General features: G+C 40.9%; 1 protein-coding gene and 1 long non-coding RNA gene across 3 annotated transcripts in view; one reads left to right on the forward strand and one right to left on the reverse strand.

Annotated features, from left to right (window-relative positions):
* Positions 1–17,520, forward strand: part of LOC140698279 (uncharacterized) — a 159,743-nt gene that overhangs the window by 41,606 nt on the left and 100,617 nt on the right. The gene's annotated exons all lie outside the window — the stretch shown is intronic.
* Positions 1,558–8,110, reverse strand: PRMT6 (protein arginine methyltransferase 6). 2 transcript variants are annotated; one of them, XM_072968105.1, is made up of 2 exons: positions 6,539–8,110; positions 1,558–4,337 (listed from the first exon to the last, which is right to left on the reverse strand). In XM_072968105.1, exon 1 carries the CDS (start codon positions 7,761–7,763, stop codon positions 6,630–6,632), a length of 1,134 nt encoding a protein of 377 aa, XP_072824206.1. In that variant the 5' UTR covers positions 7,764–8,110; the 3' UTR covers positions 1,558–4,337; positions 6,539–6,629. The 2 variants fall into 2 exon arrangements, with proteins under 2 accessions (XP_072824206.1, XP_015099514.2); XM_015244028.3 differs by having other exon boundaries at positions 6,535–8,110.

Consider the following 17,520-nt stretch of genomic DNA (forward strand, 5'->3'; position numbering starts at 1 on the left):
GCATTAGAATATCATTTGGCATAAAGTTTCAGCATATGCTGTTTTCACTACATGTCTCCATGAATGCAGTATCATCTGGTATAAAATAGAAGTCCAGTGCGCTATCCATTGCGCTACGGAGCCTCATCTGGTATAAAATAAATCAGACAGTGAATCAAAAAATGAAAAATGTATCTCCCTAACAACCATATCACATATTTTAGCACTGAATAACATATCATTTTAATCTCAAATAACATCACTATTTGTGGGGATGGTACAATGACCACATCCTTTATTGGTCTAGCTTTACTTTTAAGGAACTTGTCTGATTGCTAATAACTCAACATTTCTATCTCCTATCTCTACAGAGCATCATCCTGAAGCCCATTTCTCTAGGACCCAATATCATGGAGTTAATTTACATGCGACTTTACTTTATAATAATGTCTGGGCTCTCTAAAATTCCCCTGGTTGGGGTTCAAGCAGAGCTAGCTGATGCTGAATTCTGTTTATTACAAACTTTACACTTCCTGGTAGTTCCTAATTTCATTTCATATTAAAATCCCCTTGTTGTAATTGCTGTCATTCTCTCTCTGTTTTCTCCTAATTATTCTGACTAGAGTAAATTCTCAATTATTCAGGGATTGTGTATTTAATCTGTGGATTTTCCAAATCCTCGCTTTTTAATTCTGTCTTTTACTGAACATACTTAACCATTTAAATATTTCCTATTTTTATGATTCACCAAATGATAAATAATGGTAGAGTGAGAAGTTCACATTAAAATAAGGAGTTTGTTATTTTTATAGAAATTCCTGGTAAAAGTCTGGCTCCAATGAATGCATAAAATGAATTTTTTAACCATTTGGGGATCTTAATCCTTTCAATAACATCATATATAACTTAAAATTCTACACTTTGATCTTAAATGGAATAGTTTTACCAAGATTAAAGCTGCACGTGTTTTTTTTTTAAATGCCTAATGTCATCCATCTCCATACCACCCATTATTAAACTGCATATCACCAGAAATAATGGCGGTTGGAAGGTTTTGTTTATAAATTTGAGAGGATTAGAAGGTCTTAACATTGAAGAGACCTTGAATAGGTTTAGAAACTAAGCTGAAAAGTGAGATTAAGGACAAGTATCAAAATAAGCAATAATTTGTAATTGTTCAAAATAATCTTAGTTATGTTCTGAGCCCATGACTTCGGAAAAGCTTACCCTAAGAATATTATGAAGTAGGCAAACTGTATGCATGGGGATCCTACTCTTTATGTGCTTCTCTCACTAACTTCAGGTCTCTTTGACCCCGTGATGTTTTTTATGCTGAACTTCAGCTCTGCAAAAATACCTATAATCCTCAATCCCACTGTCTATCTGCCTTCTAACCACCTCCTGAATACTCAACTATTTTCCTTCCACTGTACACAGCCCAGAATTTCTGTTCTCCCTTCCTGTTGATCTTCCTGGTGACCAAAATAATAAATAGACTGATGTTCAAAGATGGTTTTAGCCACCTGTAAGCTTCTGAATCTATTCCATTTTCCTTTAAGAAAGATTGCACTGGGAAGATCTGTAAACCCAACAGAGTTTTGAGTTACTTTAATTTCTGGAAATTGAACAAAGGACAGAATGTTGTGCTACATGCATGTTTCTGCAAAATAAACAAATGATATTGGTAAACAGAGGAACAATTTCAAATCATAATGTGAAAGTTGATTGATTCATATGTGATCATTCCCATCATTAATATTTACCACCACCAGGTAGCAAGCGCCAAACACTAGTGTACAATGACACGAGTTAAATGCAGCTAGCCAAAGAGGAGTGTATCTGCATTCATACCCTCTTGGCTCTGTTCAGCCATATGCTCTATGTCCTGGAAATGGTATTAAGGCTTCTCCCCATCTTTGTGCATTTTGCTTTGTCTCTGTAACTTTTCTTCATGCTCTCCCGTCAAGCTGTCTTATTTACTGAAGTGTTTATTTACTAGGAGTAACATCTTTTTTAACTGCTACTATTTTTATTAGAATTAGTGTTCCTAGTGCTCCTAGTTACAAAGCTGCATAGGTTTTGATGGTCCACCCAACCTAATTTTTCCTTAAGTTTGTTATTTTTTAGTGCACAATATTGCAGAATGTGAAGGATTTTTACAAATACGTATCTCATATGATTGCAGGAATACCTGTAGAGCATTTAAAAATGTGTGGGGAGGACTTCTTTCCATCCCGCTTTCCTTTTTCTGTCCTTCCTTTTCTTGCAGGGGACAGCCCAGAGAAAGAGGAACTCCTCCTCCTCCCACCCCCACAGCTCTCTATATTCTAAATTTCTGTTATAAGTGATTGTTTTTTGGAGCTAAAAATCTATCCAACTGAAATCTTCACAAACCTTTCCCCAAAGTTATTATTATCAACGATGAATTTAATTATCAAAGCTCCCCAAGGAGCACAATTCCAGTGCTGTTGATGCCTCAGTTTTTATTAAAATTCTCTTTGTGTTTAGTTAGGCCCAGATTCTTTGTTTCAAATGTCTTTTCCTACAAGCATGTATGATATTTTGAGAAACAGTCTCATTATGTCATCTTGCTTCCTTATCATCACTTTAGACTATCCTGACACAGGTTTGGAAGAGGTTTGGTAATCTACAATCCTACTGTTGTAGTTAAGGTGCAGTTAGGGCTTGTTCTAGGCTTACAAAGAGTTGCAGAACATTCGAGGTTTTCTCAAGATTGTCTACATGTCTGTTTGCTACAATTCAGAAATCTTGATTCTACAAAGTGTAAAATGCTGCAGGTTGGCTGAAGGATAAGATCCAGTCAGCTATCCACCCACATTAACAATGCCCAATACCACATTCCATAGTAAATTTTTTTCCTCTGGCCTCTTCTCTAACTTCCTCACCCTCAGAAATTCTGCAGGCATTCCAGAAAGTATTTTAATGCCAAAAAAGTATTAGAAGAGAAGATACATAACTTCTGGAAAAAAATTAATATTATGAGAGGGATAAATCAAGAAAAAAGTTGGGTTATGGAAATGAAGGCAGATATAAAGCTAAAAAAAAACTAAGTAAAACACAAGTGAGTCATAAAGTTGGCCCAGCTTTCTAGCAGCCAGTATGAGAGGGCCCTCTCATACTGTGCACTGTGTCCGTTAGCTGAAAGAAACCAGTTATATCGACGACACATTTATTTGGGGAGCTAACACCACAGAGAGATTTTTCTCTGAGGAGCTCATAATCTGTGATAAGGTGTATTTTTGCACTTGGGTGAAATTTTGAGAATGAAGTTCCTAAGAGGGCTGGCTTCTCATCCTTGCTTCAGCAGAGGTAAAATTTCATTGGAATGAAATTGTTCCAGGCTAAACAATAAATGCAGATTACTGATGTAGGTAATTCTGTTCCTCTGCTGAACCCAGTTTTCTGCGTAGGATTTGCTTATGTATCATAGAACTTAATTGTTATATAGCCGGTGTTTATTAAATCATTAAATGAATGACCACTTGTTTGGATGTGTGCTCTTCGGCACCAAGTACCAAGTAGAATGGCAGTTTGTCTACCTTTGCTACTGTGTTGAGGATTCAGTTTCCTGGGAAACTGCCACATTTGATGAGCTATGTTAGGGAAATGGGAACAGGGGATACTGATGAGTGGCTAGTATTTGTCAACCTGCCGATCCTGTATACTGAAGGTAGCTCTTGGAGGCCTATGAGACAGATCTCCAATGAGACTTCTTAAAACTAAGGGGTTATCGGAGGTTAGGAAGTGAAAGACGTGTTCAGTTGTCATGAATTAGCTATGTAACCTTAAGCAAATCCTTCAAAAATCTGTGTAACTCTTTTTCCTAGTATGTAAAGATAATTACCTGCCCTCCCTAACACCTACACCACCCCAGTCTTTTGCCCATTATTTTTAATTTATTTTACTTTCCGGTTTATCATGTGAATATACCTATTTGAAGGCAGAAACTATGTTTTAATGGTTTGTAACCTAAGTGCTTATCACAATGACTATTGTATACTCAATAAAATGTCCACTTGTCCAGTGAGTTAACAGAAATACTTGGAAAGTTTCACAGTGCTAAATAAATGTAGGCTGTTGGAGAAAGCGGACAGAACTTCACCAAGTTTTTCTCTCCTTATGGCTGGCAGTTCCTTCCTGAGGCCCAAGTGGCCCTGAGCAATCAATACCAGTTCACACAGAGCCCGGACGGTGCTGGGATGTTGGATGCGTCTCACAATCTCATCCTTCTGGAAGTGTCCTCGCTTCAAAGGGCTTGAGCTTCCTTTGGGTCATCTCGTGTCCAGTGTCACATATTGCTCGTCATATACAGCCACGCTGATACTGTCAAACAAAACCTGTAAAAAAAAAAAAATCAAAATGTTGACTATTTATCCTGTAGCACACTTTCAATGTGTCCACCTGCTCCAGGTCTGCATATTAGAACAGCTACGAGTTAACCGAGATCTTAACGCAGCTACGAGTTAACCGAGATCTTAACGCACTAGGCACTGTGTGCTTATATGTATTAACTTATTGTATCCTCTCATTTCTATGAGGCAGGTAGGATTACTATCCCACTTGCATGAGAGCACTGGAGAGAAAACAGAGGTTAAGTATTTTGCCCACAGTTTAAGAGTGATGCAGCCTAGGTTCCAGTGTGACCTGTCTGGATTGAGTCCAAGCTTTTAACCACTATGCCATGTTGCCTCTAGACTAACTGCTTTAGGTATATTTTTATAATTCATCTTATGTTTGAGAAAACATTAAAAACAAGAATTTTCATTCTAATTATGACATACTCTCCTTTTACTTCTGTAGTTACCCAGAGTTTTAACTGGTGTGCTTTGTGTGGTTATACTGGTAGTGAGTGGGAACTCTACAGATTCATATATTTATAAAACATGTTTAAAAAATGGAATTTGGTAGAAGGCTTTCATGTATTCATACAGCAATGGGATTATTGTAGGAAGTTAAACACCAGAAATCTACTCAAAACTGTATACTAAATAAATGTTCAGCTTAAAACACAGTTGATCCTAACAGAAGGAACTAATTTATACCTCTAGCTTAAACCAGGCCTAGTTTGCTATGACTGTACTATTTACATAGGCTGTCTTAACATCACCATGGTGACAACTGTAAATATATTACTTACTATTCAAGGATCTTGTAAAGTGGATGATTTTGTACATGTTTCCCTTCATAATGGCAGATTTTATTGTACTGATACCAAGTTTTAGCAAATTAGTCATAATACTTAAGTATTTTGATAAGCAAAATAAAGAAGAAAACTCAGTTATAATAAACATTTCTATGTTAGAGTACTTCAGAAGACCAGTTTTTCACATCTATTTTCTACTAGCATGAAGAAACCGTACATTAAGAATAGGTGAATTGCCCTGAAGCTATATGCTGTAGGGACTGTTTTTAAGAACTAACAATATTAAAAAGGCGAAACCATTATAATTCAAACAGTACGCAAGACTTCTTACTTCATCTGTAAAAACAGAGAGAATGCCAATGCTTTATTTGCCACAGGGATAAGGAGGGAAACATTGGTAAAATTAATTTGATAACATGACTCACACTTCATTACAAATTATTTTCCTAAATTCACAACTTTTTCACATTTAGCTGAGCTTAAAAGAAAAAAAGAAACATACTAAAAAAAAATTTAGTTGATGTAAGTAGGCCAAATCACATGATCCCTCTAAATGAGAGGTTAATTTTCAAGCTGGGAAAATATTTTCCTTAATTTATGAGCTTAAATAATTCACCCATGGTGCTAAATAAGATCTTGGGTAAGGATCAGAAGAAATCTCTACCAGCCTGTTTTAAAGAAGTACACAAAAATTTTACTATGGAAAATACATGAAATGTTCTCTTGATTAAATCTTAATAGTAAAGACAAGAATTAAAAAATCCATACTACTTCGTGTCTTTCAGGCCTTTTCTCCTAATGTTATCTTCTAGATTTCTTAGGTATGCTGCACCATTACACAGGAAGTTTATCGCACTTAATGGAGTACTGTGTTCACCAACTTCAGCACTCTAAGTACCAAGTGTTATTTAAACTTCCTACGCATTCTCCTCCCTCAAGTCACCAGTAGTAAAATTTATTTAAAGAACAACGAGGAAGAAGTACTGTGGCCTAGAGGCAGCTGGGAAGGAATAGAATTCAGAGAATGAGCTCTAGAGAGATATTAGTCACATTGGAAATTTATGGGATCTAACTGTAAACCCCTTTACCCTCTTCCTGGCTTCAGACTTTGGGTGTGAGGTGTCAGGGATGTGCAAGGAGCCTTCATAAGCTGACATTTTCTTCCCTTTTTTCTTTCCTGCATGAAACTAAAGGGAAACACAAGTGCTTGGTACCACGTGCTTTTGAGGCTTAAGGGACCATTAATAAACACGCTGTTTCGATCGTTGCGGGGGAGAGGAATCACTTTTTAATAAATACCGCCAGAAGACTCTCCTAGAAGGGAGACTGAAGTTACTCTCCCTCCCCAGGAGCCCTGAGGGAAAAGGGGGACGGAAGATAAGGCCCCCTACTTGCTTGTGAGATCTCCCTTTCTCCTCCGACCCCCCTCCACCTCTACCGCGCAGGTCTGGCCGACTCGGGAGGTAGCTGGGAGAAAAGGCCATGCTCAGTCCTCCATGGCAAAGTCTTTGGTCTTTTCCTCCTGGTCGCCCACTTTGTAGCGCAGCAGCACGCGCAGGTGACGGTGGTTGTCCTGGGAGGGCAGCAGCGTGATCTCTCCGGAAATGTCCGTATCTTGTTCCACTTGCACAGGCTCATTCAAGTAGAGGAGTGCCTGCTTCCAGTGCGTGACCGGGTGAAAAGGCGAGGTGGACAGCACCAGGGGCTTCTCCGAGTCCCCTCTGGGGAAGGTCACCTGGAACCAGATGGCAAAACCGTGCATGTGAGCCGAGCCGTAGCTGCTGAAGCGGAAGCGCCCGCCCACCCCGGCCTCCAGCTCCTGCTCCAGACCCGCGCGGGCCAGCTCCAGCTGAGCAAAGCACTGCGGTCGGGCCAGCACGTCCTCGCCGGACAGGCCTTGCACCACGATTTCTGAGTGGCTCATGAGGCAGCGCGTGGCGAAGCTCTCCAGGCAGCTCATGTCCACACCGTAGAGCTGCTTCATCTGGCTCCAGAAGTTCAGGCGCAACTCCAGCATCTGGTCGCTGATGGGCGCCACAAAGAGCTCGGCGGAAGCCGGCAGGAGAAGACCGCCCTCCTTCAGCCACTTGGTCCGCGCGTGGAGCACAGAGCTCAGCATAGACTCGTGCAGGAGTCCGTAGCCCATCCACTCGCTCACGATGGCATCCACCTGCTCCGGCAACTCCACCGTCTCCACCGGCCCCGGCAGGATGTGCACCCGGTCCTCCAGCCCGTTGAGCCGCACCACCTCCCGGGCCTGCTGCCAGATGTCGCTGGCCTCCACCGCGTACACGCGCCGGGCCCCGGCCTGGGCACAGAAGATGCTGAGAATGCCGGTGCCGGCGCCCACGTCCAGTACGGTCTTGCCCCGCAGCGCTGCCCAGTTTCGCAGGATGCCTAGGCGGTAGGCGTCCGTGCGGACGCGGTCGGCAATCATCTCCTCGTGGACCGATACGTCCGAGTAGCACTGGTAGTACAGCTGGTCCCGCTCCCGCCTACTCCTCCGGGGTCGCGGCACAGCCGCCTCCCGCTCTCCGCCATCTTCCTCTTCGGCTCCCTCCCCTCCTTCGCCGCCGCCGCCGCCCCCCGACTCATGCTTTCTTTTCTTGGGCTGCGACATCTTGGCGGCTCTGGCCGGCTCCCGGCGGGCGTTGCGCGGCACGGCGCGGGCTCCAGGAAGCGGGGGCTTCTGGGACTTGTAGTGCGCGCTCGGGCTTCCCACTTGGGCGCGGACGCCGTCCGGATGCCGCCGAGCTGTCCTGAACTCCTCCACTTGCTTCTTCGGAGTCCCGGAATCCCTTTCCCACCCTCGGCTCCTACATTTTATGATTCTTTACGTTCCCCCTCCTTCCCTTAGATCCTCAATTCTCTCTTTGCTTTCTTTCCCTTCCTGAAGTGGACTCGCCCACTTAAAACTATTGTCTGCTCAACTCCCAGGTTTTCTTTATTACACCGAATTCTCTGGGCGGCACCGTTCACACACTACCGCCTCACCTGAACGGGTGCGGCTCTTAAAGCTCTCCAGACGTGGAGATTTAGAAATTGCACTACGTGTTTTTCTTCCTCGTTTTCGGGTGGAATTAGAATGCAGGGGAGGTGTAAAGGGAACAAAGTAAAAATCTAACGTTGTATAAAGCCTTGGTTCTGATTCCAGTGAGACCACAAATTAATAGAATGATTAGGGCAAGTTACAGAACTGCTCTTGCCTTCAGTTACCGCACCATTCACCCACCAGCAACAAGGAATTTCATTGCAGTTAAAACATTACAATTTGGTCTCTCTTGCAGGAGAATGGTTACTTGGCTCCTAGTCCTGCTCTGGTAATTGTGTGGATCATTCAGGAGTTAAATCTTGGAAAGGTTCAGACCAAGAAGCAGTTGAAAAGCAACAGTGGTGTGATTACAGTTAAACCCATTGCCAGGTTATTCAGGTAACCAATCACCCCCACACCCCCAGAAGTAACCGAATCTTTCTTCCCTCGTGATGGCACTTTTCCTCTGCAATTCATTTTTTCCTGTGTGTCTCCTTGTTTGGGCAAGATTGGTACGCCCCTCTTTCCCTTCCATTTTCCTTTCTGTCAAGTATCAACTGTTAAATTCTTCCCTCTTGGTTGTTCGTGTTAGAAATAAAATACATTTAAAAATACATGTGATGTCTATATGGGTATCTGTTCTTCTCAAGTAAGGTGAGAAAAAATTTTCTCCCAGTTTAAGAAAAAAGATAATCACATGAAGAAAGGTGACTCTTATTTTCTTGTAATCTCACACTATGTTTAACCAATGGGCCTATATTCCTTATCTTGGAGGAAAAGTTCCTTCACCCCGTTGTCTCTATTAATCTGTCATTTAATGAAAATAGGCTTATTGACCTGACATCCTCAGCTGTACTTCTAACTCAGGACCCTCAATTCTAGCTGCTCATTAGAATCCTCTGTGGAAGACTTAAAAAATACCTATGCCTGTGTCCCACCTCAAACCAGTTAAATCAGAACCACTCCAGTGGAGCCTGCACATATAGTTATAAAAGCTACCCAGGGAATTTGTGCAGCCAGGATGAGAATTGTTTCACTAAAATGATCTTAGTTAAATCTTGCTTTATTTATTTTCGTCGGGTAAACTATCTTTTTTCAGTGCCCTGGGTTCAACCATTTAAAGCTAAAAATCCTCACAGTAGTTCCTCTCTGCCTAGTTTTAAGAAAATAGCGGGACATGGGATCAGAGTCTTAAGTGTGACCACTTTAATATATTAATTCTAGGCTTACTCAGGGTATATTTCTCCCATTCTTCCCGCCATCAAAATCTTTGCCCTTCCCTTTTAAATGCATTCACTCCTCTACCCAATTTTCACTTCACTTACTTTGATCTCTTTTAAAGAAATTCTGAATATAAGTTTTGTTGGTTCTACCTCCAAAATATATCTGAGTCCATCTTCTTTTCTCCTTCTCCACTGCCTCCACCCTAGTCTAATTTTCCATCTTTCCTTGTGTGGAAATCAGTCTCCAGAGAGATCTCTCTGCTGCTAAATCATACCCCTATCTAATCTATTTTTCACAGAGCTACAAAAATAAGCTTTTAAAAATCTAAACTGGACTGTGTCATTCTCCAGTAACTTCTTATTCCTGTTACTGGAACAATCCAGTAACTTCACGTAACTTCCCATCTTATCTTGTACTGCTCTTCCCAACTCCTCTTTGGGCCCAAGATATACTGACCTTTAATGACACCTTTTTCCTGTCTTAGGTCTTCAGTTATGCTCTTACAGGCCCTGGAAAATTGTTTTTCTTCTTAGCACTTTACTTCAGTGGCTCCTTCTCAACTGTCAGGTCTCAAATTTTACTCCTAAGAAAGTTCTTCCCTGGTTACTTTAAATACTATTTTCTAACCCAAGATGCCATTTATTTCCTTCATAGCTGAATGTACATAATTTATTTGTCTATTTATTTTCTGTGAAATATAAACTTCAGGAGACTTGGACTTCTGTTTCCTGGCTATTGTAGTTCCCAGCACTAGAACAGAGCCTGGCCAGTCAATGAAGACTGATGTGGAAACAAATTGCTATTCAGAGAGGAAGGAAAAGAGAGTTTGGCTTTTTGTAGTTCAGTATGACAGTTTGACTCTGGGAAACTCTGGGGTAAATCCAGATACAGGTCAAATTTAAGATGCTCCCAGATGTGAAATTATTTCATTTCCAAACTTTCTTAACCCTTTTAGATAGAATAATGGTAAGCCCTAACTATTGGCCAGATTAGAGAAAAAATGGCCTGTGCCACTGTCCCTTCCAGTACTCAGCTTGATATACAGAGAGATTTCTTTACTTATCTTTTCTACCACACTGAGTTGTTTTAAGTAAGAGATCATAGTCCTCTGAGCATTGCAGCTCAGCAGCAAACCAGTTGGATGGGAGAAGTTTTCCAACTGTGCTGGCAGAGCGTTCTTTGTGTTTTCATATCAGTGGTCTGCTCACCACTTACATTCAATGCACAAACAATGTTTTTCAAACAAATGGATCTTGAAATTGATTTAATACACTTTCACTAGCATTAAAAAAAAGAAGTAGAAGAAATAGAATAGAAAATAGCAAATGCATAAAATGAGTATAGGTGAGTATTATTTCATAAAACTTGTTGCAGTTAAGTGTACTAAATGTATATTGCTACAGGTTATAGTTAAAAGTTTGAAATCCACAGTTTACTGTTCTCCAAAATCAAAGTGAACTTTGACAGTTCTGTACCTTTGCTTTGAGTGTGGAACTCCTTTGTCCTGTTGCTCATCTTTTTAGATAATGCTCAGATGTTAACAATTTTTTGTAGCTTTTTCAACCAGTGCCCTGATAACACTTATATGTAACTCTTTTTTTCATTTATCCCATTTTACCAGAACTATTTATACATCTGGCTTTTCCGTGCCAGAGGTGGGACATTTGAACACCAAGATTTTTTGTTTTTCACTTTTATATTGAGAATCTAGCTTGTACTAAAATCTGAACCATTTCCACATTCCAGATTGGGTCCTGGGTATACACAGGGTCACAGATGTGTTTTGTATGACTGGGAGAACCATGATCGATTTCTGCATCACTCTCATGTATTTATCCATTCATCCATTCATTTATCATTCTGGACTAATACTCTGCACTAAGTATTCCAGAAACAGGGAACATATCAATAAACAAAAAGACAAAAGTCCTTACTCCCAAGGAGCTTATATTTTAGAGTTAGTGTTACATTATCTATTATTATGGGTTTTTTTTAACTTAAGCAAACTGTTATACCACTTCTAACGCCCAACTTTTCTTTCCTGTATTATTTTATCTCAGTTTATGATGTGATTTCTTCCTACAAATACTTATTTCTAACTTCCTTTCCTCTTTAATTTGAAGGTCTGTTGTTTAAAATGTATTTTAAAGCCTAGTGTAAGAATTGATGATAGTTCCTTCAGGATTTCAAGAACTAATTGTAATTCTCAAAGTGTATGTTGGAGAATTGGTAAAAGAACAATGACATGAAAAATGTTATAAATATCTCTTTGATATGAATATTCATTAAATAATTTAGTTCTTTCCTTGCTATAGTTACGTGGAAGCTGCCAGCATAGAAAGAGGCACTTCTGTCAAAAAAAAAAAAAATCCTTTATGGAGAATGAAGACAAAAGGTGGTGATTTTTGTATTTAAACAAATTGGAACATCAAACATGAAAAGCCCAGGTTTTTGTTACTCTCTTGATGTGTATGGTGTCTTTTAGATCCATGGTGTATTGGCCCAACTATTAAACCTAATACTAAAACAGATGAATAGCAAATTCATAGCTCCCTGATGATATTATTATGAGTAGTTGTAATTCTTTTAAAAAATGTGTGTATTGAATTGTTTAGGTAGTGACAACAGGGATATTATGAACTTAATCCATAATTAGCAATTTGGTTTAAATTTATTGAGCCCTCTTAGTGTATTGAATGTGGCATTTTAACAATTCCAAGTGTAAATATTGGTTATGAGATTTTAACAATTTCTGCTATAAATCAGGCCACTGTAATGAAAATAGTACAGAAAAATAGGAATGTAAATTATAAAAGTAATGTATCGGTGCATGTATGGAATTGTTTGCTCACCTGCCCCAGGGGTAATAAGCATCATGTAGTTTAATGAAAATCAGGCATTAAGGTTAATGATTGTTACTTAATAAGACGTTTTTCTTTCTTTTTTCTTTTGTGAAAACCTTTAATATGAAAGGAAGCCAATCAAATTCTTCAATCAGATTCTTATATTCTGATAGCATTTTGCTACCGAGACATTTGAAGTGCCCTTTTGATTAGTTCAAAATTAACTGATGGGGGATTTCAATTACATATGTTGAATAATGCTTTCAGCTGGAGAAAATAGATCCAGGTAAAAAGACCAAGGGTGTGTTCCTACTGAAACTTGATAAATATTGTAAAATATTTGCGAATTAGTCTATGTCTCAGAGAACTATGGGTGTAGCTCTTGGCATGGGGAGATGATCAGATCAGATAAATCAAAAACAAAGTTTTGAACAAGCTGTACACCATATTTGACCTGAAGATTTTAATACAGCCCAGTTTACCTTACTCACCCTTAAGTTTCTAAACCCTACCAAGTAAAAATAAAAAGAAAAACAAACCCAAATTGTGGCTACTTTTTAAGTCTGGGTCCAAGAAGAAGAGAGTCCTGGAAGGAAGCCAAGCTGAGTTAAGCCTAAATGAACCCAGAAGAAGACGGCAGCTCTCATGTAATGGAAGCAAGAAACAAAAACTTTTGTTGTGAGCCGCTGAGCTGTTGGAATTACTTGTTACTGCAGCAAAAACAAAGCTGATTAATACAAATATACATACGAAATGAGTGATCATTATAGAACCACTACCCAGGTCAAGGTATAAAACATAACCAGAGCCATGATGGTCCCTGTGTGCCTCCAATCCTATACTTGCCCTCTTTCCCAAAGGTAAGTGTCCTGATAATACCAGAAAACATTCATTGCCCTGGTTTTTGAATCTGATACACACCTAAATCATACAGTATGTATTCTCTTACGTCTAATTTCTTTTGCTCACCTTTATGGGTGTGAGATTCACCTATGTGACTATGTGTAGCAGTATTTTTTTCACTGCCCTTGCTTTATTTTATAGTATTCCGTTGTATGAACATACCATAATTTGTTTAAGTAGGTTTCTGTTGTTGCACAGATCCTTTGAGATGGAAATATTCCTACCAGGAATTTCATAGTTTGGGTTTTTTTTCATACAGTTATTTTGACTCAATATTTTCTACTTTATATAAATAATTTATTTTTTATGATATTGAATGTTAAGTGCCTTAATAATAGCTAAAACTTGTGTGTTTACCATGAATGAGGCATTGCCTAAAGGTCTTATATGCATTATTCATTCATTCATTCATTTAACAAATACTTACTGAATACCTGATACTCTGTATCAAAAGGTATAATGGTGAACAAGACAGAAAAAAAAATCCCTGTTTTTATGGAGTTTATATTTTAGGGAATAATCTCTAATTCGCAAAAATCTATGAGGTGGATATTATTGTCCCTATTTTCACAGTTTGGAAAACCAGACACGTAGCAGTTACATCCACCTCTTACTTACATTTTCTCCTGGATTACAAACTCCTCAGGAGCCAGTTCCCTTTATCTTCCCACAGTGTCTAGTGGAGCACCATATATATAGTCATCATATTAATTATTTTGATAACAATTAACATTTATTTCCTGCTTTCTATGTACCAGAGACAACTCAGTCTTCACAAACGCTCTGTGGCAGGTCTGATTAGCTCCATTTAGAGATCAGAAAATAGGCAAAAAGAGGCTACGTGACTTGCCATCGGCTAGGTTCTTGTGCTCTATATACGTGTGTTGAAATTAGCCCATGGGATTGCATACAAGCACTTCCTTCACTTATATTGCTGTGCGGTGTTCAGTTCTCAGTCACCTCTAAAGTCACTGTGGATCATGCTACGTGATACTTGTGGATGAGTTTGCATGGAGAAGTGACCTGAGCTGCTCATTTCTTCCATCTCTGTTCTGCAGCTACTCTGTTTCTAGACATCAAAGGAAGAAAGCAAGTTAGACATTGTGTTTTTGTCTAACCTCTGCATATGTTTTACTCAGAAGAGTTGTGGTGTGGGAATTGTTAGTTCCGCTGCAGAATCTTAGTTGGTTTAGTAATATTTTAAGTTAATTATGCTTCAATAAAAAGGAGAAAGTGAAGGACGGTTTTTAAAGAAGAATTTTTGTTGGTTTATTCACTTAATATTGTTGAGCTCCTTCTATATGCCTAACGCTGTGCTGGGCTTTAAGAAAGAGAGGAGGAAGCAGTGTCTTTTTCTGCCCTAAGGAGCTCACAAATATTGGAGGAGGTCATTGAAAGGGCTTTACTGACTGTTGACCCAATCAGAGGGCAATCTGAGGCTCCTTCCGCCTCCTGTCTCCTTGTTCCCATAGCCAGAGCAACTTTCAGTTTTAAGAGAGTAAAGTGTCATTGAAACCATCTGGGCTGTGTACGGACTGAACCTCATTAAAGCCTCTATATAAAGCTTACGGTTTTGGAGGGTGGGGCACTCGGCTTGTAGTCACCCAAGACAGGTCTTGTATGTAAGTTCCCTTGCTTGTTAAATCTTCCATCTGCCAATCTGAATTGATCTGTGGCATATCAGAACATGTGTTTACAGCAGGACTGTTTACAGCGGGGGAGCGTCCTGTCTGCCGGCCCCTGTCTATGGCTTGGAAAATGGAAAGCTAAGGGGTGTATGATTTTGAATAAGCCCTTATGGGGTCAGAATATATGGAAAGTATTTGGGTTCATCTGCAAGAGCCTGAAACAGTCCTCACTGTCTTCCATATCCTGGCTTATAAGGCACTGACACCCCCTGGTAATGAGGAAGCTCTTGCCCTAGCTTGGGTACATGACCTAGGAGCTGACCTTTTGGCACATACAGCAGTTTCAGTGCATAGAAAGGGTGGCCACTCTAGTGCCTGGGTGGGATGGCTTATTGCCAAGGATGCCCAGTTGCCCTTGAAACAGTGACTTGGTTCATGTACCAACAGCGTGTCCTGTGTGTTCTTAACAATCGCCAAGGCAACCCACCAACAGAGTCTGGAGCCATTCACCGGTGTTCCAGGTCCCGAGGAGGGATCTGAAAATTGATTATATTGGCCCCCTTCTTCTTCCTGAGGGTTCTAAATATGCCTTGGTTTGTGTGGACACTGTATCTGGCCTAACCCAAGCCTTCCCCTATAACTGTGCAAACCAGGCTGCCACGATTAGGGGGTTAGAGAAGCGGTTACTCTCATAGAATAGTCACATTTCAAAGGTCATGATATGCAAGACTAGAAAGAAGACTGTAACACGGAATGGAGGTTCCATCTCTCCTATAACTCGCTAACAGCAGTGGTCATAAAAAGGAAAAATGGAATATTAAAACAATAGATTAAATTACTAGCAGGTGAAACAGCCTTGGCCTCATGCCTGACAGTGCTGACTCCCATGGGCAACGTGTATAATATGCACGACCAGCTCAGACTCCTGAAGCTGCAGCCACATTAACATCTAAAGGTCAGGCCACAAGTGTAATTCTTAGAAGGAGAAGATCTTCCCATACAAGTTTGTACTAAATATCTGGTTTCTTGCCCTTAGGCTTCTGCTGCTCCTCTGTTGACTGGTCACAGGATGGACACTTAATGGAAGCACCTTTTTACAGCAGGCCCACTCTTACTGTGGGCACCTGCCCCTCTCTTGCTCATCATGATGGGTATCACCACTCCAGAGAGAAAACTGGAAAGCAGTACGTTAAGGTAGAACAAACTAGGACTAGTACTCTTGATTCATCTGGCATTACCAATACTTGACCCAGAGACCTGGTCTGTGACACAGGTATCAACACGGGGCTTGGCCATTCTTTCTGTGCCTGTCGTACTACACGGCAGCCCATCAAACTGCTGACCAGAAGAGTCCTAAAAATGCCACCACTATGGTCACAGATGGCTACACTGAGAGCTGGAATGGGTTCATGTGGCTCACCCTGGGTTATGGACATGTGAACACCTGGCACCCCCTGTGTTGGAAACAGATGAGTCACTCTAAACAGAACCAACCCAGTTGTACCAGGAATATGGGATGGATATCACCAGAGCTGTGTAGTCATTCTGCCCCATTAAAGGATAGTGACTGGTTTGGGACTGACTGGTCATGACACCCAGATACTTGTTGGGTAGCCCGAATGGAACCCAGTGGTTGTGTGGCACAGATCTTTGGCCATGGCCTCCACCTGGGCGGTTGGGCCACTGTGCTGTATCTAGGTCTTCCCTGGGCACAGGGGAGAATCCAAAGTATCAAAAATTGTCAACCTCCCTCTCCTCAAGGCCAGATGCGCACATTCTGTTTCCCACTGGTGTGATCTTTTGGCTGCCATCTTTGTTCCCTTCGTTGGCCTGGAGGACGTTGTAGCACACATAGAAGCCCTTACTGAATTCACCAGGCAAGCCTTAGGTGATAGCCGTCAAAGCCTGTCTTCACTGAATGACGAAATGTCTCTAATGAGAAAAGGCTGTCCTCCAAAATTGGCCGGCCTTTAACATTATTACTGTCTCAAAAGGAGGCACCTGTGCCATTATGCAAACAGAATGTTGTGTGTTCATAACTAATGAGTCTGATAAGGCATTATCTTTATTAAATCATGTGATGATGCAAGTGAACGCTCTGACTGATCTGACTCCCAGCCTAGAGGACTTACTAAATCAGTGGTTCAGATCATGGGCTTCTTGGTGGAAAAAAACTGTTACTTATTTTGGGAAACACAGTCTTTGTGCTTTCTCTTGCGTGTGCTCGTATAGCTCCTGTGGAATCTGCCTCCAGTGCAGCCAGGTAGTCGCCAAATGAGCCACCTTCCTGCTAGTGAAACCCTTTACTGACCTCGCAGAGCACATTGCAGGTCGGGGGCGTGTGAGAGTGTGTAAGAGCCAGTCACGAGGGTTGGAGTGTCGGAATAAGTCATCCAGAGGATGTGGCCATCTGTTGACCTTTAAGCTGGATCTGGGCGGTCAGAGGCACCTCACCCCCACCCCGTCCTTGAAATGTACATTTTGCCCACCGTTCCCGTAGTGGGAGCCATTTCGTGGATGAAGCCCTGAGAGAGTAAGGTGTTGTTGAGTCCGTCTGAACTCTGTACGTGACTGAACCTGCTAAAGCCTCTTTATACACCTTAAGATTCTGCCCGGCAGGTGTGGAGAGCTGCTCATCTTGTGGCCGCCCAAGACAAGCGTCTATTGTAAGTTCTCTTGCCTTTTAACCTGCCACCTACCAATCTGGAGTGGCTTGCCTGTTTTTTTTTGTTTTTTGGTCTCTCCTTG

Source organism: Vicugna pacos, chromosome 9 (assembly GCF_048564905.1).
Source record: "Vicugna pacos chromosome 9, VicPac4, whole genome shotgun sequence".
Classification (NCBI taxonomy): Eukaryota; Metazoa; Chordata; class Mammalia; order Artiodactyla; family Camelidae; genus Vicugna; species Vicugna pacos.

What these genes read in the sequence shown, in the direction of transcription:
- PRMT6 (XM_072968105.1), bottom strand. Translation starts at nt 7,763, where the DNA reads ATGTCGCAGCCCAAGAAAAGAAAGCATGAGTCGGGGGGCGGCGGCGGC.